At 40.1% G+C, this 27,586-nt stretch overlaps 1 protein-coding gene across 2 annotated transcripts in view; it reads left to right on the forward strand.

Moving 5' to 3' along the window:
• The window catches only part of QPCT (glutaminyl-peptide cyclotransferase), a gene marked incomplete at both ends in the record, with an annotated part of 33,203 nt that extends 17,819 nt beyond the window's left edge, over window positions 1-15,384 (forward strand). For both annotated transcript variants that reach the window (XM_080711067.1, XM_080711066.1), the window contains 4 exons: window positions 7,464-7,640; window positions 9,964-10,063; window positions 12,448-12,564; window positions 15,239-15,384. In XM_080711067.1, coding sequence (XP_080567193.1) covers window positions 7,464-7,640; window positions 9,964-10,063; window positions 12,448-12,564; window positions 15,239-15,384 — 540 coding nt within the window. The remainder of the gene's footprint in view (window positions 1-7,463; window positions 7,641-9,963; window positions 10,064-12,447; window positions 12,565-15,238) is intronic.
• Window positions 15,385-27,586: the final 12,202 nt, after the last annotated feature.

The following is a 27,586-nucleotide window of genomic DNA, read 5'->3' on the forward strand; positions in this document are numbered from 1 at the left end:
CATAGTATACCAAGAAGACCTTCACAAATCAGGTCCCCCAGACTCTTCTGACTCCAAGGTTCAAGCCTGAGTTACTAGAAATTGGAGGCCATGATTGTTTTCCGCCAATCCTGAAAAGAAAAAAAAGAGGTTGCCTCATGGGACTCAAGATCAGTGTCCATGAGGGTTTACTGTCTAAATGAATGGGTGCTGAGAGAACAGAATTAAGGTAAATCATTGCAGTGATTGTGGGAATCACTGGAGGTTAAAATGTTAGTGTGGCACCCAAACCTTCAAGCCTGTGGGAGATGGAAATTATCTCCCCTAGGTCCTCAGCAGTCTCATTTTACCCTTTTGTTCTGTGATTATGCTGTTTGATATGGAGCTAGAATCTGAGAAGCATAAAGGTTTTTAAAGCAACTGGAAGCTTAAGATGTCTCCATGGAAGTATGCACCTTGCACATTTGCCTGAGACAAAATCTGATTAACCAAACCACTTAGTACTTATTAAACCCTGAATGCATGTACATTGCATAGATACGTTCTCTGCTTAATGCTATCAGGAGTTATGGAGCATAAAATGAGCTGTCTTTTTCCAATTTAGGAACAATAATAAGACAACTGAAATGCTCGACAAACAAAAATAACTTCGTTTTCAGATGATAAAGATTGTTTTGTCTTATTTACAAGATCACCTTAAAACAATCAGGAAAATTCCATTTATGAAGAAACTAGGACATGTTTATTAACAGGAACCACAATATGAGACAAAAGTGGACAGAAATATAGCAGATGACATAATCAGAGTAAAGTCAAATTCCTTGGCAAAGGGTGAGAATTGGAAGAAGCCAGCTGGGCTCTGATAAAATCCTGGAAAGACACAGGGTTTGTAGGTATGATATATTTAGGAAGACAGAGTTAAGACAGGAAGCTGGTGAAAACAGTGTTTCTAAGTCTGTATAAAGAACAGTTGGATATTAGATTTCTAATCCATCCCAGGTAGGTAGATGCATGCTCCAACTCATCCACCTATGCAAATGATGGAAGAATATTTTTTCTAGAGAAATGGAAGCAAGGAGATTCTGTGCTTGGGGACACCAGATATACAGAAAGGCAGTATATCGAGGTGCCCCAGGCAAATCAAGGATTGGTGAAAGTTTATACACTGAACAGTGAGATCTTCAGTTTCCCCCCATTTTCAGCACTGGAAATTCAGTAGCCGGCTTATGGATGGAAGATAAGAAACTAGAAGACTGGAGGAGATGAACCACTTCACAGAAAAAAAATTGCAGAGAGAGACATTGGGATCTTCACAAAGCCAACCAATGTGTGTCCCCCAACTAGCATTTTAGTATCTTATTCTTTAATATGAATGAATACAAAGGATTGTCGGATATTTGAGAACAGTCATCATTTTGAAAGCAAGCAAGCAAGCAAAACAAATAATACAAATAGGAAACTGAAGTTGGAAGAAATATAATATTACAAGGAGAATATAACTTGACACTATTTTCAATATCCCTGGAGAGATAAGAGATGTTATATCTATGAAACAAACAAACAAAAAAAAGAATGTTCAGTAACAGAACAATTACAGAATTAAGAAAGCTATTGGAAATAAAAGAATACTGTTTAAAAAGCCAGTAAGACATTGCATTCTAAAGTAAAAAGAAATACCTTTTCCAGTAAGAGAACAAGAGAAAATATGGTGTTAATTTCTGGGGGGGTCATTTCAGAAATTCTAATAGTCATATAAAAGTAGTAAAAATGAGAAAGGCATTGAAATTCTTCATGGAAAACTTGGGAGCTAGAAAACAATTAAATAGTTTCTCTTTTTTTTTCAGTACTAGGGATTGAACTCAGAGGTATTCTACCTCCAGGTTATACACCCAGTCCACTTTTATTTCTTAATTTTTATTTATTTATTTTTTTGCAGCACTGGGGATGGAATCCAGGGGCATAGTATCTCTGAGCTACACCCCCAGCCCTACTTTTTAGTCCTCTTTATTTTTGAAACAGGGTCTCACTGAGTTGTGAAGTGCCTCGCTAAGTGTCTGAGATTGTCTGCGAACCACAATCCTCCAGTCTCTGCCTCCCAAATGCTGGAGTTGCAAGTGTTCGCCGCCACACCCAGCCTTTATCTCTTATTTTGAAACAGGGTCTCACTAAGTTGTGGAGGGCCTTACTAAGTAGCTGAGGCTGGTTTTGAACCTACAATCCTCCTGTCTCAGCCTCCCAAGTACTGAGATCTACAAGCATGTGCTACAATGCCCAGAAAATTGATTCTCAATTAATTAATTAATTAATTAATTAATTTGTTGGTAACTAAGGATTAAACCCAGGGACATTTTACCTCTAAGCTATACTTCCACCTCTTTTTATTTTGAAACAGGGTCTTACTGAGTTGTTGAGGCTGGAATTGAACCTGTGATTCTTCTGTCTCAGCCTCCTTAGTACTGTGATTGCAGGCATTACATTTGCATGCCTTCAATATTTTATTTTATTTATTATTAGCATTTTATTTATTTATTATATTATTGTGGTATTGGTAGTTGAATCCAGGGGTGTTCTATCTCTGAACTACACCCTCGGCCCCATTTTATTTTTTAATGTGAAATAGGATCTCACTAAATTGCTGAGGGCCTTGCTAAGTTTCTGTGGCTTGAGGGATATAGCCAAATGAAAAAAGGAGGGAGTGTTCAACTATGTCAAATGCTACCAGTGAGCCAAGAAAGATGAAGACTGACAGTTGACTTTTGGACTTAGTACTGTAGAGGTCATAGTGTCCTTAATGAGAGCAGTAGGAGTAGCTGGAGAAGATAAAGCTTAATTAGGATAGGTTTAAGAATAGGAATTGGAGACTGTGCAAATAAGCAACTCTCTCAAGGAGTTTTTCTATAAGTGGTATAAAAATGGGACAGTACTTGGTGGCAAAAGTGGATCAAACATTCGAAGATGAGAGAAGCAATAACTTCCGGGAAGATGGCGACCGAGAAAAGCAGCATTTACGAGTCCTGCTAACACTCGATCTCTATCGCCACAAAATCAGCGCTTTTCATAGCCAGATAGTGTTATCAGCAGAGAAATAAAAAATGTAAACACAAGGGACAGAGAAAAAGAAGACTAGAAGAACAACTAGAGACCAGAAAAGAAACCAGCCCACATTGTGGAGCCGCACCGGCACCATCATGCCTCACAGCACCAGGCTCCAGAGAGGAAAGGTAAACAAGGAGCTAAAGTGAGCAGCTGTGGATCATTCAGGTGTAATTCAGCAGTTCTTTCAGCGCAAAGAACGTCTAAAACTCCCAGTGGCCAAGCTCATCATGCCTTCCAGGGACTCAGAACAGAGCTCAAAACCAGAAAAGAGATATGCCAGCCTCATGGCTGAGGGCATGGCAGCAGCACCATATTGCCAGCAGTGGCGGCGAATTCACCAGGCCCACGACAGCTCCAGATCAAACACACAATAACTGTAAGTGAAATTGTGCCCTTTCAGGAAAAATCCCAGCACTGCACCCCCAGGGACTTGCGCAGCTTTGATAATCTCCCTGGGCCTGAGATTTTGCAGTCCAACCCAGTGAAGGAGTAGTGGTGGCAAAAATGCCACACCCTAGTCGCAGCTCCCCGTGGGAAAATGCCCAGTTCGGCACCCCCACGGTCTCATGCAACCTTGACTAACTCCTGGGTGTGAGACTTTATGATACAGCCCAGTAAAGGAGTAGTGGTGACTGAGATTACCACAGACTGAGATCCAGAGTTCTCTAAGTGAAGTTGTGGTGACCCAGTGAAGAACCCAGAGAAGGCACAAACTTCTGAAATCATGGGAAAGAGGAACAACAATAGAGCAATGAACACCACAACCCCATAATATCAGAACCTGATAACACAGAAATTCAGAGATCTCCAGAAGATCAAATCAGGAATATAACTGTAGAAATAATACAGGACTTTTGGAAAGAATTTAGAGAGAGTCTAAAAGAAATAAAGGATGCAATCATTGAAGTAAAGGCCTCAATTCAAACTATAAACAATCAATTAGACCACATGGAGAATAGAATCACGCTCCTAGAAGATGATCACTCCAAAAACGAATGCATAATTTATAACTGAGAAAAAAAATCAGACAGCAGGAATCTGACATTGAAGAAATATGGGCCCATTTTAAGAGAGCTAACCTAAGAATAATCGGAATAGAGGAGGGAAAAGAAGGTGAAACCAAAGGGATCAATAATCTCTTCAAAGAAATAATAGCAGAAAATGTTCCAAACATAGAGCAAGAGGTCGATATACAGGTCCAGGAAACTTATAGAACTCCCTTTAGACAGGATCAGAGAAGAGGATCCCCACGCCACATAATTGTCAAAATGACCAATGTAGAAGGCAAGCAGAGTATCTTAAAGGCAACAAAAACAAAATTCCAAGTGACATTCAGAGGCAAACCAATTAGAATCACTCCAGACTTCCCAAACCAAGTCGTGAAAGCCAGAAGGGCTTGGAGTAACATATTCCAAACTCTGAAAGAAAACAACTTCCAGCCAAAAATTTCCTACCCAGCAAAACTATCTTATCAAATTAGATGGGGAAATAAGAAGCTTCCATGACAAACAGAAACTCAGGGAATTTATGTCTTTAAAACCAGCGCTAGAGAAAATACTCAAAGAGATTAACTACAAAAAGGAAGTAGTTAATACACACCGGAACCAGAGAAACAAGATTTTCCATCCAGCAGACAACTAAGCAAATAAAAATAAACAGTATTTCAAACAGAAATAAAATCTTAACATGTTAGGAATTAAAAATTATCTCTCAAAAATCACACTGAATGTAAATGGCTTCAATCCCCCAATAAAAAGACATAAAGTGGCAAAATGGATTAAAAACCAGAATCCATCCAACTGCTGCTTACAAGAAACACACTTTACAAGTAAAGATAGTAAAAAATCAAGGTAAAGGGCTGGAACAAGGTAATTCATGTTAATTAGCCATCCTAACAAATGTGTAGTATTTCACTATTGTTTTTATTTTTATTTCCTTATGACTAGTTATATTATGATAATGATCTGTGATATTCATGTGTTTATTGGTCATATAAAAATCTTTGAAGATTCATTATCTATTTTAGTCTTTTACCTATTTCTAAATTATATTGTCTGCTTTTATTGTTGCTAATATTTAGGATTTATATTTGAAATATGAATATACCTTCAGATATAGCATTTGGAAATATTTTATCCCATTCTATCAGTAACTTTTAATTCTGTTTACATTGTCTTTGGATGTACAATATTTTTCTATTTTTTATGAAGTTTGTTCTTTTGTTGCCTGTGCCTTTGAAATCATATCCAAGAAATCTCTGCCAATTTTAATGTTGTGAAGTTTTATGACACTTTCTTTTTTCTAAAAGTTTATAGTCTTAAGATTTACATTTAGATCTTTTATCTATTTTGAGTTAATATTTGTATATGGTGTTAGGTAAGGGCCCAATTTTATTCTTTTTCATGTAGTTATTATTTTTCAACAAATATTTAGTGAAAAGATTATTATTTCCTTCACCAAATGTTCTTGGAAACCTTGTAAAAAATAACTTGACCAAATATGGAAGAAGAAAACCCAAACATATCAAAGTTAATCAGGAAACCAAGCATGGGAAGGAGGGAGGGGGAGGGGAGGAAAGGGTTAGGGATTGGGTAGGGGCTGATTGGGTGATGTGTGCATGTATATCTCTACAAGTTTTTTATCCCATTAAGATGTATGACTACAATGCACCAATAAAAATTTATTTAAAAAAAAACTAAAAAAAGAGAGATGCAATAGTGTGTTTGTAGACTGATGGGAATTGTGCAGTAGAGACTGAAACACTGATGATGTAGGAGTGAAGTGGTATTGCTAGAGCGATGCCCTTGAGCAGAGGAGAGGAGATAGATGCAGTGCTGCATTGAGACTGACATGGCAGGAGGAAATGAAGATCATTGGTTGGGAGTGAGCACGGGTGAGGTGCTGCAGGTTAGGGAGAGAAGGGATGTGAAATACTACAAGAGCGTGAGGGTGAATGAACCAAGAAAATACCGCACGACTGCCAGTTAGCACCAGAGGCCAACTTGAGGTCTGTGGCTGCAAATTTTAAGCAAGACCAAACAGTGTGGTTGTGTGTTTTTCTCTAGCCAGGTTCAGCTTCATGATTGCAAGCAGAAAGTGGCAGAGAATTAGACTTAATGTTAGGTTTTTGCCAAGAGAGTTGGGCAGGCAGAGAGAGGCAAGGGAGCAAGGGTGTATGGAGGGAGCAGTTAGGATGATGGAATGGAATATAAACTGAGCACGGAGTGACGTGAGGACAGCCCGGGGAAGGACTGTGAAAGGCTGGCACTTTTTATCTCTTCCGACCCAACTAAAGTGTGGGGGTCTTTCAAGGGAAAGGCCAAAAATATGTTTTGTGTTCCTGTAGTTTTCCTAAAATAGATTTTGTTTGTTTGTTATTTTGTGGCACTGGGGATTGAGCCTAGGGGTGTTCTACTTCTGAGCTACATTCCCAGCCCTTTTGTTTTGAGACAGGTTCTCACTAGGTTGGCTGAGAGTTTCATTATTGCTGAGGCTGTGGTCGAAACTGCAATCCTCCTGTCTCAGCTTCCCAACTACTGGGATTATAGGCGTGTATCACCATGCCTGGCTCTAGGGAAGATTCTTGAACCTAGATTCAATTAAAGAAGATTGCAGGGTTACATAAGGTGAGAGGCAGAAAAGATATGCAGTGGTTTCAAGCTGGATTTTCCAGGAAGCACAATGGGATGTGTAGTATAGCATTTGGGTCATTTGGGCGGGAGTAGCCAGGGATTAACTCTGGCTGGGAAAAGAAAGGGGATTAAGGCAGTGGGAGAAGCTGAGCTGCAATACAGGTGCAGCAGCAGCGGCGGCGGTGGCAGCCAATCTCTCGGGAGCTTTGGGGTGCAATGATCCTTTAGAGAATGTAGGACACTCCCAGGAGAGGCAACCGAGGCAGTCCTGGAAATGGCTGACAGCTCCCCCACAGCTGGGGCAACATGTCCTCCTAAGGGAACCTGGGTGGCCTAGCACAGTGTTCAGCACAGCACTTTCATAATGTCAACACATTCTGGGGAGTAAGAACAAATATATATGACTTATGTATTCAAAGCGACTGGGAGAAGGTGAGGTTCATATAGGCAAAGACGGTGGGAGGTGTGGTGGTTTTCAGAGAGGAAGAGGTTCAAGATGGATTTTTAAAGGGGTTCTTTTTTTATTTTTGGAAATGGGGATCGAACCCAGAACTCTGTACCTGCAAAGCAGGTGCTTTGCCACTGAGCTACATCCCGGCCCCTCAAGATGGATTTTGGCTAGTCTCACTTGCTTCTTTGTCTTCCTTTCTTCATGGTTCTTATCTCTTTGCCCAGTTAATAAGAAAGAGTGCTGCTTTGTTAATCATCACAGCAAATTTGCTCTTTTTAAATTTTTTTTGTCTGTTTGTTTGGCAGCATCCCTCAGGCTCCAGGCCAGATCTCTCACTCCAGCTAATTTTCTTTGATGGGGAAGAGGCTTTCCTTCACTGGTCTCCTCAAGATTCTCTGTACGGCTCACGGCACCTAGCTCTGAAGATGGCATCGACTCCACACCCACCTGGAGCCAGGGGTACCAACCAGCTGCATGGCATGGTTAGTCTGGGCGATTTCCCTGGCCCTGCAGCTCAGGGCTGCCTCCAAAGAAAGGCCACCAAAGCTGAGTGGGAGCCTCAGGGTGCCTTGAAATTCTGGGAGCGCAGTGTTTATAATAGAACATTCCTTGGCAGGCGCTGGGTTTTTGAGGAATCCCAGAGCTACAAAGAATGATTCTGGGTTAGAAGCCATGTTTGGCTGAGATTAATTAAAATGATGTAAAATATCAGATTAAGGAGCCATCAGATTCTGTTTGGTTCAAAGGGAGCACATTCCCAAGGAGTATAAGGGGTGAAGAGAGCAAATCTCTTCTTTGAAGACTTTATAAAGGCAGCAGAGGCTGGGATCCGGGAAAGTGGAGTAAGGGTGGGGATGGGAGTGAGGAATTTCCTCAGTGTCTTCAAAACACTGTAATAACTAGTGTTAATATACTTTGAAGTGTTGGTGTGAGGTGGCATTTTTGTCATCAGGGGTGAGGACATTTCAGTGCTGCCTTAAAACTTTGCTGCTATTATATTATTCAATAGTGGTTGCAATGCACAGCCTCATTTCTTTCTGAACCCATACTACATCCCTAATGCCTCACTGTATCCTTGAATCCTCTCTTGACTCTGACTCTCTTCCCATATTTGGTGTTTATTTAGTCCCTAAGTCCTCACTAACTCCATCTTGGAAACTCATGTTGCCCTTGAGATGTTGTTCTTCAGGGTCCTTTCTCCATCCCTGATCCTCACCCCATCTGTAACATGAGAACCTATTTCTGACCTCTCCACTCAACCCTGTCCTTTCATCTGAGTCCAAATGACCACACTTAATGTCTTCTATTACTTTATCTAACACACCGTAAATTGGCATCGCCCCACCTCTGTCCAATGGCAGCTCATAATGGATTAGCTTAAGTAACTAAAAGAGGTGATAGAAGGGAAAGAGATCTTGGCAGTAGAAGGAACAAAATTATTTATTAGTCCAAATACCTGAATCCATAGTGATGGCAAAGAGCATTTTTTCCTACCAGAAACGAACTCCTAAACCAGGTGTGGTGGCGCACGCTTGTAATCCCAGCATTCGGGAGGCTGAGACCTGGAGGTTCGCGGTTCACGGACAGCCTCAGCTACTTAGTGAGGTCCTCTGCAACTCAGTGAGATCCGGTTTCAAAATAAAGAATAAAATAAAATATAGGGCAGGGGCTGTAGCTAGGAGGTAGAATGCCCCTGGGTTCCATCCCCAGACTTGCAAAAAAAAAAAAAAAATCTTCTAGCAGTATATCCAACTTTGTGAATATGTTTCTATTTCACACTAGCCTATTTTTTAGTGTGTGTGTGTGTGTGTGTGTGTGTGTGTGTGTGTGTGTGTGTGTGTTGCTGGGAATTGAACCTAGGGGTGCTCTATCAGTGAGCTATTACCCCAGGGGTATTTTATTTTGAAGCAGGGTCTTGCTAAGATGCTGAGGATGTCCTTAAACCTGTGATCCTTCTGTCTCAGCTTCCCAGGTACTAGGATTATAGGTATGTGCCACTACGCCTGGCTCAAACAAATCTACTTTTTTTTTTTACATTGCATACATTTAATTCCTATTCATGAGTTGATACATACTGCATCTTCACAACCACAAACTCTGAAGATATTTATGCACTATGTGTCACTGTCTATGCTAGAACTTACTCACATATCCTTTCAATTATATAAATCAGGAGGTGTTGATCTAGGGGGTAATCTCGAGGGAGGCCTCGTGCCTGCTGATGTTTTATGGCCCAAACAAGTCGAAGAAAATGGGCTTAATTATAGAAGCTTATAACCAGTGAGGTCCTTTAAAGATTAGCTAACTTGAGCTCCTTGTTTGAGTCATAAGACAATGGAGAGCAAGAGACACAGTATCATACAGTGCCTTTATGAAGACTTTACATGCTATTTGATCGACAGTTACTATCTAATAGGCAGTTGCATCATTACAGATTAAGAAGGAAATGGCCAATTAGAATGGAATAGATACTCAGGCAGGTGTGGGCTCCCATCTGAAAGTAAATGTTTTCTCTTAGTCCATAAAATATGTATCCAAATATTCCATTCCTAGTTTATCCTAGTGATATATCTTCAGAGTACCCACACAGAGTCGACACTTTGCTATTTTTTCACATTGCATAAGCAAGATTGTGAAAGTTCCTCCAAACAATTAGCATACAATGTTAGCAAGCTTTTATTCTTTTAAACAACTCCCTATATTATTCTCACTTACTAAAATGAAGTTAGTCTTAACTTTTTCTGTACTGATGAATGTGAAACATATTTTGGTGAATGTAATTAAATAACTATTTTTCTCCCTTAGGACTTGATGGTTTTATTGGATCTAATTGGAGCTCCAAACCCAACATTTCCCAATTTTTTCCCACAATCTGCCAGATGGTTTGATCGACTTCAAGTCATTGGTAAGCACCATTGTCTAAATAGTAAAGAATGACTTTTTATTACTGGCAAATGTTTTTTTTTATTTTTTATTTTTTATTTTTATAGTACTGGGTGTTGAACACCAGCCTGATTTTACATCTTATTTGGAAACAAGTTCCCCCTAGGTTGCTGAGAGCTTCACTTAGTTGCCCGGACTGGCTTTGAACCCATGATCCTCCTACTTCAACCTCCAAAGTGCTGGGAGTACAGGCATATGACACCATGCCCAGCTAAATAATACATTTTAAATGTTAAACTTTATGATTTAAGTGTATTACTCAAATATGTACTATACCAATTTTTTCTCTCGCCTTTCTGATTAGCTTATTATTCATGTCACCTCTTTGTAGGCCCAATTTATTTTCCCCACATACAATTACTTTGAAGTGGAAACATTAAATACTGCGTCTTGTGTTTGTATATTCTTAGAAATGGTCTGAAAATATTTTCTCTGTCTGGTCTGAAATATATCAAAGGCATTTCTAGGAAAATTTTTACTCAACAAAGCATGTAGACTAATAAAAATATTATGTTCTAAAATTATGCCAAAAATACTTTTTAATTTTTCATTTTTTTCATCTCTGCCTTTATCATCTTATACTTTCTACCTCATCCAGGCATTGTTTTCTTTCTAATCTAATCTGATCTCTGCTATTTTTTTTTCAAAGAATTAAGTGATAAGAATGCAAGAGAAGAGATCTATCAAGAGCTATTTAAAAGCAGATTTTGAGTCAAACATATGGGAGTGGACTAGGCCAGACCAGGCTGGGTCAGACCAAGAAATAGAGATATCTGTGGCTCAAGAGAGAGGCCTGGGGCTGGGAGGAGAAAAAGGACAATGACTTCTTCTTTTCATATTTCCATCATTGAAAAACAAACCAAACCAAACCCCAAGGCTTCAAGGGAAGGTGAAAATGAGATGGATTGTTATTACAGAATCCGGGCTGGGAGGCTGCTTTTGAGGACAAGAGCTTCATGTTAGTAATGACTTAAAAGACACAAAGACTTCTTAGAGCAAGATAGAACTGTATTATTTCTAAGCAGTGGGGAAAGCACTAAGATGGCAATCTTAGCTCCAATCTGTGCTACAACCTAAGAATTTGCCAGTATGCAGATCTAGAATTTGTATGAGGGAAACTTGAACTTTCAGATGCTCATCTTTGGCAAACTTAAACTCCTCATTTGCAAGAATTATTATTATGGTATTATTAACATCAGCTCCTTGTAACATGTTTTCTTCCTTTTGATGGCAGCCTCTAGAAACTGAGTTTGCCTTCTTTCAAGGATTTTGTTCACTTTTCTTATTTCTTGTACCAAAATGAATCCCTATCAGTAATTTGTGCCTTAATGCAATTTTATTCCCTAGTACAATTTTGCACTGCTCTGCCTCACAGCATTTTTACTTCAAATGGTATCTTGAAATGTATAAGAAAAATTGTGTCCTATGGTAAAAGAATTATAGATATCAGTAAACAGAATAATTGTTTTTGGTGGTGGTTACAGATTCCCACTGTTCTTAAAATCCTATTACATATGCTTGTTTACTAGCTGGTCTAGTTTTGCCCTTTAAATATAGCAATTAAGCCTTGATGCATGGCTGTAAATCCCAGTATTTGGGAGGCTGAAACAGGAGGATCACAGGTTCAAGGCCAGCCTTGGCAACCTAGCAAGACTTCTTTCAAAATAAAATATAAAATAGGGTTGGAGAGGGTATTTCTCAGAGGTAGAATGCCCCTGGGTTCAATCCCCAGTACCACAAAAATAAATGAATTTAGTAATTAAAACTAAAAAGCTATCCTAGGATGTTTTATTAAGTTGCTTTATAATCTTGTGATGTCTTGTAACACTCAACACATGGCTTATGGGTAACATAAGGGTTCTGTGTTTCAAGATGACAAGAGTAATGGAAGCCATCCAGAGGTTCTCAAACTTTTGCACACTTTAGAATCTCTTAGTGGGCTTGTTACAACACAGTGTGTGGGCCCCACCCCACAATTTCTGATTCAGTCATTCTGAGGGGAGACCAGATAATTTTCATTGTTCCCAAGTGATGTTGATGCTGCTGACCATGAACCATGCTTTGAGAACCACTGATGTAAGTCTCAGTAAGTATCCCTTTCCCACACACTGGTCACTTGATATACCTCATCCCTAGTCTGTCTGAGTGTTTCACTTTTAAGCCTCACATTCTATTCCAAAATGTATACACCCCAGTTCAGGCCAGATGTTTAAGGTCATGATATGTTGCTGCATAGTGTTTTAAAAATTATGGCACATGAGTTAGTACTTATTCCTCCTTAACTAAGGATGCTCTGAGTCTTGATCAGATAAAAATACTCATTTACTACCTAATTGTCATCTGCAGAACATGAACTCCATGAACTAGGTTTGCTCAAGGATCACTCCTTGGAGAGAAGGTATTTCCAGAATTTTGGTAATGGAGGTATTATTGAGGATGACCATATTCCATTTTTAAGAAAAGGTAATGTGTGTGTGTGTGTGTGTGTGTGTGTGTGTGTGTGTGTGTGTTCCTATACAGTGCATTTTTTGCCTATTGTATTTATTATATTTTGTGTGTATTTTTAAATTTTAATTTTACTTATTACTTACCCTCTTATGCATAGACCAAGATCAGTGTTTTTAATTATGGTGAATTCTAAAACCTTATTTAGTTTACTGATTTCATCAGATAGCTTTATATAGCAGTGAAACAGTCAGGGTTTCTAACTTCTGCAAACATGAGAGAAGCAAATAAAACATGAGTAATAATTGGTGTGTTTTTAATCACTAAGACCATCCTTCAAGATTGACTGCATTAAATTTATATACTACATATTTGAACCAATCTAAAAGTATTTATTTATTTATTTAGTGGTACTGGGGATGGAACCCAGGGGCATCCTACCTCTGAACTATTCTTTATTTTGAAACAGGGTCTTACTTATTTGCAAAAGGCCTCAGTAAATAGCTGAGGCTGTCCTTGAACCTCGATCCTCCTGTCTCAGCCTCCCAAATGCTGGGATAGCAAGCATGTACCTGTAAAAAATAAAGCTTGGCTTTATTTTTGTTTTGGAAAAAAGTTTCACTAGGTGATGAGAGTCTCATTACTTGCTGAGGCTGTCCTTGAACCTGCTGTCTTCTTGTCTCAACTTCCAAGTACTTGAATTACAGGCATGCACTACCACACCTGGCTTTTATTTTATTTTATGGCTGGAGATCAAAGCCAAGGCCTTAAGCATACTAGGAATGTGTTCTACCACTGAAGTACACTCCTAGCCCTAACGGTATTTTAAAGATCTAAAAATATAAAAATTAATCTGAATGAAAACCAATCTTTATAAAAAGAATTATGCTATAAATAAACTTTGATCAATATATGTCTTTTGATTATGTAGCTATAAGACAGAAATTAAAGGCTTACTTATATAAAATTAAGTGAAAAGTAATCTAGTCCTAATCTTTAATGATACCAGGTCTGATTCAGATGCAACATGGAATACTTTAATGTTCCCCTACTAGACCGCTCTCTCTTCTGGTTAACAAATGAAATGATAGAACCCACCATTATTCATTGATATGGAGGAATGACTAGCTTAAAAGTAAATTATCCTTTCTGACTCTTGCCCTTCTCAGTAAACAGTCTGATTTATCCGGCTGTGAAGGTCAGGCTTCTGGGAATTGCCCTTAGTTTGGCCTTTTCCTTGTGATCCACGTCCTTATCTATCTCGCACACAATCATTCGTAGGTTGTCAAGGTGACTTCTGAGCTTAATACTGATATTTATTGTAGCAGTGGACCTTAGTAATAATTACGAATTCCCCTGAATTTCAACAAACTAGAAATGTGAAGAACCACTAAACTTCGGGAGGCTAAGACAGGAGGATCACAGTTCACGAACAGCCACAGCTACTTAGTGAGGCTCTTTGCAAATTAGAGAGACCCTGTTTCAAAAATAAAGAATAAAAAATAGGGCTGCAGCTCGAAGGTAGAATGCCCCTGGGATCCATCCCCAGTACAACACACACACACACACACACACACACACACACACACACACATACACACACACCCCCATCAACCCTTAATTAATTACTGAAACCATCTATCATATTATCTTATGACTTTTCTTTTCCTATTAAAGTCATTCCAAATCCTTGAGAATACCTTTATTTTTCCTAACACATAGGATATTTATGAAAGTCTGTATCCCACTGACAGTCTCCTTCCCTTTTACAGGGTTAGATTGTATTCTGTCCCTTCATGTAACTGATATTGTCTGATCAACAAGGAAGCAATATTCTTGGGTCAAGGTGGTTTCAATCACCCCAAGGACTCTTACAGTAGCTTCCTAATTGATATCCAGATTTTGCTCTTGCTTCTCTATTCTTTGCATGGGAGCTAGAATTATCTTTTAAAAATGTGAATAACATTATACTTACTGTTTTAAAGCTCTAGCGGCATGCCATCTTTCGGAATAAGACCAAGAGTCTTTACTATGGCCCACAAAAGACTCAGCTTTCTTGCTCTGCTCTCCTTCCTCAACGTCATTTCCTATCTCCTTTTCCACCTGTTGCTCTGCCCCAGCTGCACTGGCTGGCACACTCCTGCCTCAGGACGTTGGCATCCTCTAATAGGGCTGCCTGCAGTGCTCATGTCCAGACCTCGCCCTGCTTGCTTCCCTATGCTGTGGGTCTCTGTTGAGAGGTTAGCTTCTCAAGGATGCCTCCCTGACTTAACCCCCCTCTCTTAGTCTTGATGCCTGCCCCTCATCCTTTATTTCCTTACCTTGTTTTATTATTCTTAATAAGCCTTATCTCTTCCGAAATTTTTACTTTCTATGTGTTTACTTGTTTCTTTCTCCACTGAAGTGTAAGCTCCACTTGGGCATAACTTTGTCTTTTCATTAATGAAACTTTAACTCCTAGAACCAGAACTGGTAGGGGGTAGGCGCGTTTTTACTTATTTCTTTAATTAATTAATATTTACTGAGTGAATGGTTTTGGAGCATAGAAGTATGGTATAAAGAAGTGCATAGGAAATGATGAATTATCAGGTGTCTTTATCTGGTACAGAGTTCCCTCTGCTTGCAGAATGACACTTTCTAGTTTACTCCTTGGAAACATGCACTAAGTTACAAGCTGATTCTTTCTTATTAGGTGTTCCAGTTCTGCATCTGATACCATCTCCTTTCCCTGAAGTCTGGCACACCATGGATGACAATGAAGAAAATTTGGACGAATCAACCATTGACAATCTAAACAAAATCATACAAGTTTTTGTGTTGGAATATCTTCATTTGTAGTGGTCTGATTTAGTTCACGGTAATGGCTTCACCAAATTCAGAAGTCAAGGCACCATTTAAAATAATTTGATTCCAGATAAATGCTGTGTGGAAACTTCTATAGATGCATTCTGTAGGTGTCTTTGAATATTGATCAGTGAATTATAGAATTATATTATGTCCTCAATTGCTCATTAGTTTTTATCTAGAGGTAAAATGTAAAAATCCAGAAGATAAATATCATTGGAAAACTTTAGATAAAAACTATGGAATGAAATCAGATTCACTTATTTAATATCATAGATTTTAAAACAGTACCTAAATATGATGGTGGTGTGCAATATGTAGCCTTACTTTTATGATTTTTTAATACTTGGGAATCTGTCATATATATAAAACAGTTGTACTTTGAAAGCTCTCAGATTTCTTTGAGAAATTTTTGTAGGGTTAATTTCATGAAAATTAAAATCAGAATTAAGTGCCATGTTGTGAATCTCTTTGTTATATATACACGTAAATGAAAGAAGAGTATAAAACCTAACACATAGTCCAATTTTAGAGTTTTATATCTTTATTATAATTTTATTATAAAATATCATAGTCAACAGCAAAAACATTGGAAGATGAATATAAAAGAAAAGTGTAATCCCATTGTATTAACAGAATCACCGTTGCCTTTTTATTTTTTCTCATATTGTTTCTCAATGCAGATTTTTCTTACATAGTTAAAATCAAACTACTATAATTTTTTTACTTCATTTTTGTTAGACTATGTTATTAATTATTAGACATATTTTTTGTGGTCTTGGGTTGAGCTATAGATAGAAATGGAGCATTAAGTGTGACTTCTAGAATCTATATTAAGGTAAAATAGTAGTAGCACACTGGTTATGATTTTTTTGTATAAGAAAACTATGTGGTATTCAAATTTGGCTTATTACTTATAGCATATATTTTTTCCGGATACACACAGGCATCATGGATTGCCTTTAGCAATAGGAAAGAATGAACTAGAAACGTAACCGCGATCAATTGACCCGAACAATCAGGAAATTAATCCTGCCACATAGAAGTTAGTTGGTGCCACTGTTCTCTGTGTGTTCCCTGTTCAGAGCAAATGTTGAGGAAATACTCACTGAATTATTCTGCTGAGGCTAGGTAGAGTGTGAAACAGACCAGCTGAGTGGTAAAGCAATGTCCGCTTTAAATTCAGTAATAGTGGAAGTCGGTAAAGTAGTTTATTTGCTAAAATCTACTTTCCAGGTAAGAAAAGAGTAAGTATGAATATAACTTTCTGTCTTTGTAAAATTATATAGGATACTGTAGCTAGAATTATATATTAGTTATGTGTTATATGTAGTTATATATAGTTATATATGTGTTATATATGGATATATAAACATACAAAGTATATATAACATATAACACATATACACAGAAAACATACATATGTAGCACATAACACATATACATAGAAAGGTAGATATATAACACCATCAGTAGTTTCATGTTGGTATATTTTATAATTAGCTTTTTCTAGGATTTATTTTACAAAGTTGTTATAAAGGGATACTGTGCCTTTGTGAGTTAATAATATGATGAGCTAATATAGCTGGACATGGTGGTGTATGCTTGTAATCCCAGTATTTGGGTTGCAGGTTAAAGACCAGCCTCAACAATTTAGAGAGACTCTCAACAACCTAGTGAGATATGTTTAAACAAACAAACAAACAAACAAACAAACAAACAAACAAACAGGGCTGGGAGTGTATCTCAGAAAAAGAGTGACCCTGGGTTCAATCTTTAGTACCATCAAAACAAAAACCAAGCTGGGCGTGGTGGCGCACGCTTGTAATCCCAGTATTCAGAAGGCTAAGACTGGAGGATCGCGGTTCGCAGACAGCCTCAGCTGCTTAGTGAGGCCCTTTGCAATTTAGTAAGACCCTGTCTCAAAATAAAGAATAAAAAGTAGGGCAGGGGATGTAGCTTGGAGGTCAAACGCCTCTGGGTTCCATCCCCAGACCTGCGAAACAACAACAACAACAACAACAACAACACCCCTAAAACAAACAAAAACGCTAATGCTTGTGGAGAACTAACTTTATGCCAGACAATGCCAGAAGTGTTTTCTGTGTTTTTAGCAACTTAATCTTCTTTCCAGTGCTGTGAGGTAGGGGGATTACCAACCTCATATTAGGATGCTCAGAGCGCTTATGTGCATTTCTCATGATCATGTAAAGCTAGTAAGTAGCAACAATGGGATCTAAATTCAAGCAATCCAGCGCTAAAGCTCATGCTCTGAGCCACTAGAAAGTATTGTCTCTATACATAAAAAGAACTTTGCAGAATGTTCTTAATGCCAAATGTAGAGTGACAGTGTGCCTTAAAATCTTTATGGGTCATTTCATCTAGGGAAACATTCTTAAGTCTTGTTGCCATGAGTCAACTGACAGTATCTGGCATCAAAGGCACATCATCTCTGTGCAGAATTATTTCTCTACCATAGCAAAGACTGTTTTTGCATTAGCATGAGTATAACAGAAAGCAACCCTAGTGGTTCCGGGGCTGAAGAATCTAAGCCACAAAGCAGGATTAAAGAGAACTGAGTTTTTGAGATTAATTTTTTGGATGAGAAAAAACATTTGAAAGGAGTTCAGGGAAAATACATTTATTTAACACCAGGAAAGAAATGTTTTAACTGATAAATAGCTTAACGGATGATAAAGAGCATGAAAATAACTTTTAATAAGGACTCTAAACATTAGTTGACAGTACTGCATGTATAATTATAAGCTGAAATGATAAGCTCCTTTGGAGGCAGAATGAAATTAACAGGAGATCTACTCTAATCTGTTGAGTTGGCATTTGCTAAATTATTTTTAGAGGAGGTTGGAAGATAATGTTGAAATGGGATGAAGGGAAAAGTAAAACCATAAGCAGCTTAATCCAGTGAAGGTTTCCTTGCTGTGAAATGGCACATCCTAAAATTTTCTTCACCAAGAGTCTGCAGTAATATGAGAAAAACAATGATGATGTCATAAAGGGAGACATTTTAAGGTATTAAGTTTGATATTAATCTCTGAAATATGTTCTGTGTAATCCATGCCAGTCAGAAATATTACTTTTTGAAAATTATAGCCATGAAGGCAGTGCTTCATAAACATTATGGTGCTTTTGGTATTTTTCTATGTGCATTGTAGAGTGTTTTACTGCCCCTCAGAGAACAATTTGTATGTTTTTCCCATTACTGTCAACCCATAGGGCTATTTTTCTTCTCCAGGAGAAGTGAATTCAAAGGAAAATATTCATAAAAGAGCATTCATAACCCTGGCATCTAAAAAAAAAAATCATGATCCTGTTATTGTAGCTTGAGGGCTGTGGCTGGGAGAGAAAAGACAGACCCTTCAAAATGCAGAAATGTTTCAGATAGTGAGCAGTTGTCATAAGAACAAAGCAGTCCTTGCTTCCAGCTCCAAGTCTAAATCCTTAAACAGTTTATTTCACGAAGCTTCTTTCTTCCATCAAAGAAACACATTCACAATGGTGCTGTAGCAAAATCATGTGAACACTGAACATTCGCTCCACCAACTTGGCCCAGCTGGAGCTGATTACTCTGCGTAAAGGAGGGACAGACAAAGCTCTAGAAACTTCCATTTCTCTCATGTACAGACAGTTCCACATGGGGCTTGGTCCCAGTCTTTGCTGCTGAACATCACATCTCAGTTTCCTTCGAGGCCCAAATCTGAAGAACGAAGATGTTGAGATAAAGAAATTAAAGAGAAATTGAGGGAAACAACTTAGATTGTAATTTAAATCAAAACTGATGTAGGAAATTGGAGGGAATTACTTAAGTTTATTGTTCACAGAAGCACGAGCAGTGCTTTGATGACCAGCCTTTTTGTCAACTTCTGGCTTCAAAGATAAATGTAGGAAAGATTGCGGTTTCCTTCTCAGTTTCAGGACCACTTTCTACGCAGACTGAAATTCTAAAAATTGTTTTGAAGTGGTTTTACTTCCTCCTTGTACTTCCCCGCTCTGTCTCACTTCTCTGATGTCTACAGTACATTGTTTTCAGCTTTCCAATAGCAAAGCGGCTGCTTTGTTGCCAGGGGCAGATGCCCCTGTGCAAAGACACTGTCATACCTCATGGAAGGGCCGAGGTGGAGAAAGAGGTATCTATCTAGCTGTGCCAGTAGGCTTGGGATAGCACACCCCACAAATCTTCCTGAGCATGAAAATTGTCCGCAGATTCCTGGCAACACATCCAGCAGGAATAATTTGTGAGGGTTTTGAAGAGAGCTGGGATAAAAGATGATCTGTGTCGTGGCTGTATCCCTCAGCCTGAATTTGGTTGGCATGCTCACGCGATGTGAAGTCATCTTACTGTGCTCATATTTCAAAGGCAATGCATGGAACGTAGCCCACTCTCCTGACATATCCAAGTTCGCTAGCGGAGAGCTTAGACCACTTGTTTGAGAATTAATATTAAGGGCACACAATTGCCAAGAAGAAACAATAACATGGCTCAAAGCATAAAATACCCCAGTTCATGAAGATTGCAAAGGTAACATAAAAACATATTTAAAAACTGGTGAATTATAAATAGCACTGGAAATTTTATTCTCTTACACTTACTAGGCACTATGTGGTACAGAAGGCCCTTGGCACTCACGAATTTAATATTTGTGGTTTTGGCTAACAAAGAATGACATGTAGTAAATTATGCGTCCTGAGAAATCAGCATGGAGAAGTGAATGAGCCATGAATCCCGGGCCATGAATTTCACTGTTGTTCTCTAGTCAGTCTTCCAGGAACTCTGGGGTCCATTTCCTTGTAAAATGATCCCCCCCCACACTTCTCTAAACCAACTGCTCTTGCTGGAGATGATCACATGAGAGTAGCTGCATAAGTGATTTTAATTCTTTATCAATAGAAGAACTAAGGGTATGAAAAGATTGCTTTAAATTTTTAGTTATCTTTTTCTAATTTTTTTAATGGGGTAAATTATATCCAGTAATAGTGTTCAAAAGCCTTTAGGATATTTCCCTTGGTAAATGTAAGGACCCACTTCAGGTTATGCTAGAATTATTTCACATCAAGTAATTAATTGTGATAATCCTTTGACATATTTGTCTATATTTCTTTCAGTTGATGCTAATAGTATACTCTGGGGAATTTATGTTCTGATATACAACGTGGCTAATTCAAGTTGGTTATTAGGAGGTCTTAGAGATTTTCTAGCTTATTGGTTTTTAGCTGGACCACCCCATTAGGGGGAATTTGGAAATGTGTGTGTGTGTGTGTGTGTGTGTGTGTGTGTGTGTGTGTGTGTGCCTGTGCCTATGTGGTGGATTGTCATAAGGTTGCTTCTTGTATTTAGTTGAAAAGGTCAAAAGCAAATGCTCAGGACAGTTTGCATAGTGAAGACTTGTTGCATCCTAATGCTACCGATGCCCTCACTGAGGGACATTGACTAGTTTTCACCATCCTTACTTTAGAGGTGATAGGTCGGGTTCTTCCCTTCCCCCACAGGACCCAGCAGTGGGGACAGGAGGCAGAACTCTGGAAGCCAGAAGTAGAGATGTCGCGAGACTCCAGATGTCATAGACTCCAGATGTCATGAGAGGACTGGCTAGCCCCACCCCAAGACCCGCTACATAAATACCCTCACTTCCTCTCTGCCGTGTGACTCTGCTGACTGCATGACTCTCTTGTGACTCTGCTGCTCAGTTGTCGGTCCCTTCCTCCACAGTTGGGAGATCTCTCCCAAAGGTGCCAGTTTGATTAAAGAGGCCTTTAATGACTTGGCTGGTTCTTGTTTCCTTTGTGACCCCCAACTCAATTTCACCATTACATCTGGTGCCAAAACCCTCCGAACCTGAGAGGATTTTTTTCTCTCTCTCTTTCTTTTTTTCTTTTTTTTTCTTTTTTAACCCTTCCCTGAGCCTCTGTGTCTCCACTTGGGAACCCTCCTTTTTACTCCCAGGAACCTGGACTTTCCGACTATTAATTGGACCAACAGCTTCCACTTTAAGACAGGGTAAGTTCCTTCCCTTCCTCTGGTTAGTGGGTTCTGGCTTCTTGCCTTCTAGCTTCTCTGTATCTAAATGTGTGGCCACATCAGAGTTGGCTTCAGATGACCAGGTCATCCTCCGGCCTTGAGAAGGGAGTAGAGATGTCTCTCCCACCCTCTTGGACCCCATTCCCAGACGTTGACCAGGATCATTGGGAATGCCTGTGTCCTGGTCTTCATTCTTGCCTGTACACCAGACATGGGGAAGCCAAATTCCAAAATAATGGGTCACGGTGGCCCGAAAATAGAACTCTTTTGTTAGCAACTTTTGTAAGTGGTCTGGTAAAAGTTTGGAAGTCCTTTATGCATAGGCCTTCTTTTTCTTGTACTCCTGTCCCTCTGACCACTCTTTCCTATCAACAGCCATTTTCTTGTCAGTCGCCATTTTGTGATGGTGCATAGTCATGACCTGGTGATGTCACAAGGCTGCCATCTTGGTTGCCCTATTGTGGTGATGTGTGGTCACCAGCTTGTGACCTTGCTGGGTTGCAGGTACCACTTTCTGAGGACCCTGATCCCCAGGATCTCTCCTCACCACCCTGGCAGCCAACCTACCCTAGGATGACCTCTCAGTCTAACCCCCCCCCCACCATCCTCCTTTAAGGAACCAACCCTTACCTCCCCCTCACCTTCCCCTGTAAGTTACCTACCGTACCTGTTCCAAGGACCCACCTTCTCTCTTGGCCTTGCTCTGCGAGGTGGCTGGTACAGAAGGCATAGTACACATCTATATCCCTTTCTCGCTCTCAGACCTTGCTCAAATGAAAAGAAAACTGGGTTCTTTTTCTGCCAATCCATCCAGTTTTATTTAAAAATTCTAATACATTGTGCAAGCGTATGATCTCACATGGCAGGATCTTCATGTTATTTTAACCTCTGCCTTAACTCCAGATGAACGGGATCATATTGTAAAGGCCGCCGGAGAACGGGCCAACCAGGCTTATTTAACTACCTATAGGAGTGGCTGCAGTACCTTCTGAAGATCCCCACTGGGAGTATCAGCCAACCCCAGATGGTAACCAAAAACAACAACAACAAAAAACTTACCTAAGCAGAGAAGAAAATTTATTTCATGTCTGTGGTTTCAGACATGGCTGAATCCATAACTCTATCTCTTTGGATCCTCTGCTTTGCCCTCCTATGAGGTGACTCTGAACTTGAGTAAGCACTTTCTCTGGGTCAAGATGGATGATGCTAGTAACCCCAGGTTCCCTATAGCTTCAGTTTTAGTGAGGATATTAATCCCTTATGTAACAGTTCTACAAAGTCCTGTGCCTGATTGCCATTGGCCCAAGTGAGTTCTAGGAGCTCTGGTAACCCATTCTCTGGGATGGGAGGTGGAATGCACTGATTGGCTTTGGCTCATGGCTCACCTCCATCCTTGTAGTCGGGGGGAGTGTGTTGGAGGGGGTGAGGCCCACCTAACCACAGGGATAAAGATGGGGCAGGAAGGTCTAGAGAAAGGATGCTGTACAAACAAGGGCATCAAGTGTCTACCACAGTATGCGAGTGAGGTAGGTGACTTAAGGAGGTCCTAAGACATGTGTTATAGTTTGAAACATGATGCTCTAGAATCAGCCATGCTTGGAGATGCATCCCTGGGGTATGACCTCTGAATACAAGGCATGGCTGGAGGTGGGTCTTTGGGGTTGTGGCTCATCCCTTCCCCTCTCTGCCTCCCACCACCATGTTCTGAGGATCTATAGCCTTGCTTGGCAGCCAGTGTAAATGGACTATGTATATCGACTGGAATCTCTAGACCCATAAGCAAATAATGTGTCAAGTGTCGTGCATCCGGTGTTTAGATGACAGCAGTGAGAATGCTGACTGATACCGCATGGTGCCACACTGCCTTTCTCTTATCTTATAAACCATGTGGCCATATAATGGCCTCCAAATGGAGGCATAAGTTATTCTTCACCGAAGCTTGTAAAATACAGGGTCATAGTCTTGGAAGACGACCACGGAGTTACAAAGTGCTCTGCCTGAGGCTTTAAAAATCTGGATCAGACTCCTGGGCCTGGTGGCACATGCTTGTAATCCCAAGCGCTTGGGAGGCTGAGACAGGAGGATCACACAGGTTCAAAGCCAGCCTCAGGTACTTAGGCTCTCAGCAACTTAGTGAGACCCTGTTTCTAAATAAAGTATAAAATAGGTCCAGAGGTAGAAAAGCCACTGAGTTCTACCCCCAGTACCACACACACAAATCTGGACAGAGCTGGGTGTGGTGGCACACACTTGTAATCCCAGCATTTGGGAGGCTAAGACAGGAGGATTATAGTTCAAGGACAGCCTCAGCTACTTAGGCCCTCTGCAATTTAGTGAGACCCTGTTTCAAAATAAAGACTAAAAAATAGGGCTGGGGGTATAGTTCGGAGGTAGAATGCCCCTGGGTTCCATCTTCATCACTGAAAAAAAAAAATCTGGATCAGAGAGTCCTAAATTTAGCCACTCGCTCTTCATTTCTTACAGCAAAATGAGAGTTTGTAGAAGGTAAACAGAAGTTTAGAGTTTGCTTCCATGAAGTTTAGAGTTTCTCAAGATCATCGTATTTCTTCCCCAGACCTATATGCAAATTTGAGATTTTAGAAAGTTTTGTCCAAGGTTAGACTTATTAGCATGTCATCTTGACAAAAGGCAGGTGTATTTTAGTATGCCAAAATAAAACAAAACAAAAAAAAGAGAAATATTTAGAGCCTTGAGGGATTGACCAGGAAAGGCAGAGTTTTCTGCTACGGGAGGCTGGACCTTGTTCAAGCACTGCCTGAGGCCATTTAGGCTGTGAGGCCAAGGAGGACCACGGCCATCGGAGGAGGGGAGGGTTTGCTGACTCATTGTGAATGTGTCAGTCCAGCATTCCTTCTCAAGATCAGAGTTCAAGGCAGCACTCCATAAAGAACCAGAAATGTTATAAGGACAATGTAGTAGGGATAGCCAGGTCTGCATGAAGGTCTTTTATCAGACTAACTCACGGGTGGTCTGAACTGAGATGGTTGTTCAGGGACTGGGACTGAGAGTAGAATCCGAGTGTTTTAGAGCTGAAACAGGTTTAGAAAACATCTACTATACAGTTTTCACCCTGGCATTAGGCTTTCCCTGGGGGCAGTGCTGCACACAGGGTCTGTCTTTATATTCGTGCCTCTTTCCCAGTGGTAGAATGCACTCTAATAGTTTTCAAGGGTTTGTGCTTTAAGCAGTAAAACTTATTTTCCCCCAAATAAATCTCACACGAAAATCCCATAGATAAAAATAGAACAAGGATTTGCACCATCTGAAACCAGGTTCTCCGCAACTTAGTAAGACCCTATTTCAAAATAAAATAACAAAATAGGAGTTGTAACTTGGTGGTAGAATACACCTGGGTTCCACCCTCAGTAACACACACACACACACACACACACACACACACACACACACACACACACCAGGGGAGGCAACCTTGTTGGTCAAACCTTATCCAAATCCCCAGCACTTGGCGCAGGGACTCCTCAGCACCTCCATGAAGCCCCCAACTTTGCGACTATGCAGAACACAGCTTAGAACACACATCAGGTTTGCTTTTCTTCCTTCCCAGCCTCACCTCTGGCTTGCCTTCCCTTTTACTTCCCCAAGGTTGCACTCTCTGCAATACAGCTTTAGCCATAAACTTTTGCTTCAGGCTCTCATTTCTAGGGGACACAGTCCTAATGGTTCATTCTCTCTCTTTCTCTCTCTCTCTCTCTCTCTCTCTCTCTCTCTCTCTCTCTCTCTCTCTCTTAAAATAGCACTTATAACTTATCTACTTATTTGTGTGTTATGTTCTTCTCTCTTGAATGTAAGTGAAAAAGAACAGGAACAGGACTTTGTTTCATTTACTTCCAAAGGCTCAGTGATCAGCCCAGTACTTGGCATGTAACAGACACATATTAAACACTTGTTGAATGGATTTCAGAGATGAGGAAACTTGTTCTACCTACTCCTGGATCTTCACCAGAATGATCCATTTATAAGTTACGTACTCGATGCAAAAGAGGCTCTGGTCTCATTTGTGGTAATCATCTTGATACTATTTGCTTTTTTACTTTTTTTTTTTTTGGTGGTACTGGGGTTCCTGGAAACCCTTCTACCTCTGGGCTACACTCCCAGACCTATTTTATATTTTTATTTGGAAATAGGGTCTCTTAAGCTAGCGTGGCTGGCTTTGAACCTGCGTGATCCTCCTGTCTCCACCTCCCAAGTGCAGGGATTACAAGCATGCGCCACCACGCCCAAAACTTTTTAACTTTTTAATATTATTTTTGTGATGCTGGGGACATCCGGGGACATTTTATCTCTAAGCTATACCCTCTAGATCTGTTTTTTATTTGGAAACAGGGTCTTGCTAAGTCGCTGAAAGCCTCTGGCTTGAATCTATCATTGGCTTGCACAGGCTGTTTCTTCTGCCTAGAGTAACTGTCCCCAAGATGTCTTCATAACTAATGTCTTTATCACCTTCCAATCCTCGTTAAAATGTAATTTTGCAACGAAATCTTCCTAGAGTCCTCTATTTAACATTTAAATCATGATCTCTCTGTGGTCTGCGATTTCAATCATTTTCCTCAAACATATTGTGCAAATTAATGTTTTTACTTTTTACTTACCTGCCTTTCCCTTCAAAAGGCAAGCAACCACAAAGGTAGGGCTCTTGGATTCATCTAAACACTGACTGGCATATGTTGGATTTGCTAAATGAATGGCAATGAAATCAGGGACCGTCTTACAAGAGATCCAAATGAAAGGTGGGCAGTCCATGGAGCTCAAGAGTTGAATGTGGTCACTTATGGTGGAAGACCAGAGAGATCCTATGTTGTGACCTGAGCAGATACTGTGGGCCATGATTGTCAGTTCAGTAGTCCTTTGGGATCTGTTACCTCATCACTGACAACAAGGTAATCTTGTTAAAAGAAAAATCAGTTGTACTACAAGTGAGATAGCAAGAATAGGTATGATTTCTCAATTGTTTTTTTCCCCTTGCCTTAGTTATTGGGAGGTAACATCAAATTTCATGATACAAAGAGAAATGATACTTGATTATGTTTTTTTCTCTATCATTCAAACATATAAAGTAGAAGGCAGAATGAAGAAATTTAGCCGGGCGTGGTGGCGCACGCTTGTAATCCCTGCGCTTGGGAGGCTGAGACAGGACGATCGCACGGGTTCAAAGCCAGCCTCAGCAACTTAGTGAGACCCTGTTTCCAAATAAAATATAAAAAAGGTCTGGGAGTATAGCCCGGAGGTAGAAAGCCTCTAGGTTCCACCCCCAGTACCACCAAAAAAAAAAAAAAAAGAAGAATTTTAGGGAGAAATGCTTTAGTCGTAGCATTGGAGCTGGAGTGAGCCAAATGGGGAGTATTTTCTGGTGAATTCTGCACCCAGATATCCTTGGCATGTAAACTGACTTTTAAATTCCTTATGCTCTTTGCATATCCTACAGTCACTTACATCTCTGCGTATGGCACGGCACCAGTGAGGTGGCATTTAGGACTTGATGAAGAGAAAATTGTCTGACTGCTTCAATACTGCACCTGCAGGGATGCTGAAACCTGTCTTCATTTTCTGCTTCTGGTTTCAAACCCTTCGACCTAAGTTCTGGTAACTCTGTACCTCTTTGGCTTTTCCAACTTGATGTTTCTGACAGTAGCTTCACCCTATGGACACGGTGACTGAATAGTGGGGAGCACCCCTTTCCTTCCCTAGAGCCCTAATTAAGATGATCACTTTTGGGGAGCATGCTGTACCCTACTAGGGTTCAACTTGTCTGGTGCTCTTGGACCTCTCCTTCCTGTGATCCCTCTTCCTCCCACCTCTCCTCTGCCTCCCACTGGTGTTGTTGGTGGTGAACACTGATTGTGCGGGAGTAACTTTCTCTAGAAGTTCAAAGGTTCAGCCAGACCAGTTTGGAATATGTAATTTGGCCATCGAATAACAGGGTGGACTCAAAGTTATTGGTTACCAGCAATAGGGAAGTGGTGCTAAATGGGAACAGAAACCCCAGCCCACTCCCTGGGAACTGGGAAACACATTGTCTGGAAGATTGCGCAGTGGATCTTCACATTCTATGAAGTGAGGTTGTGGTCTTTCTTGTTAGCTGTGTGGGTAAATCATGTCCTCTGTGGACCTTGATGTCCTTAT

The sequence above is a fragment of the Muscardinus avellanarius genome, assembly GCF_963383645.1.
Source record: "Muscardinus avellanarius genome assembly, chromosome: 15".
In the NCBI taxonomy this organism is placed as follows: Eukaryota; Metazoa; Chordata; class Mammalia; order Rodentia; family Gliridae; genus Muscardinus; species Muscardinus avellanarius.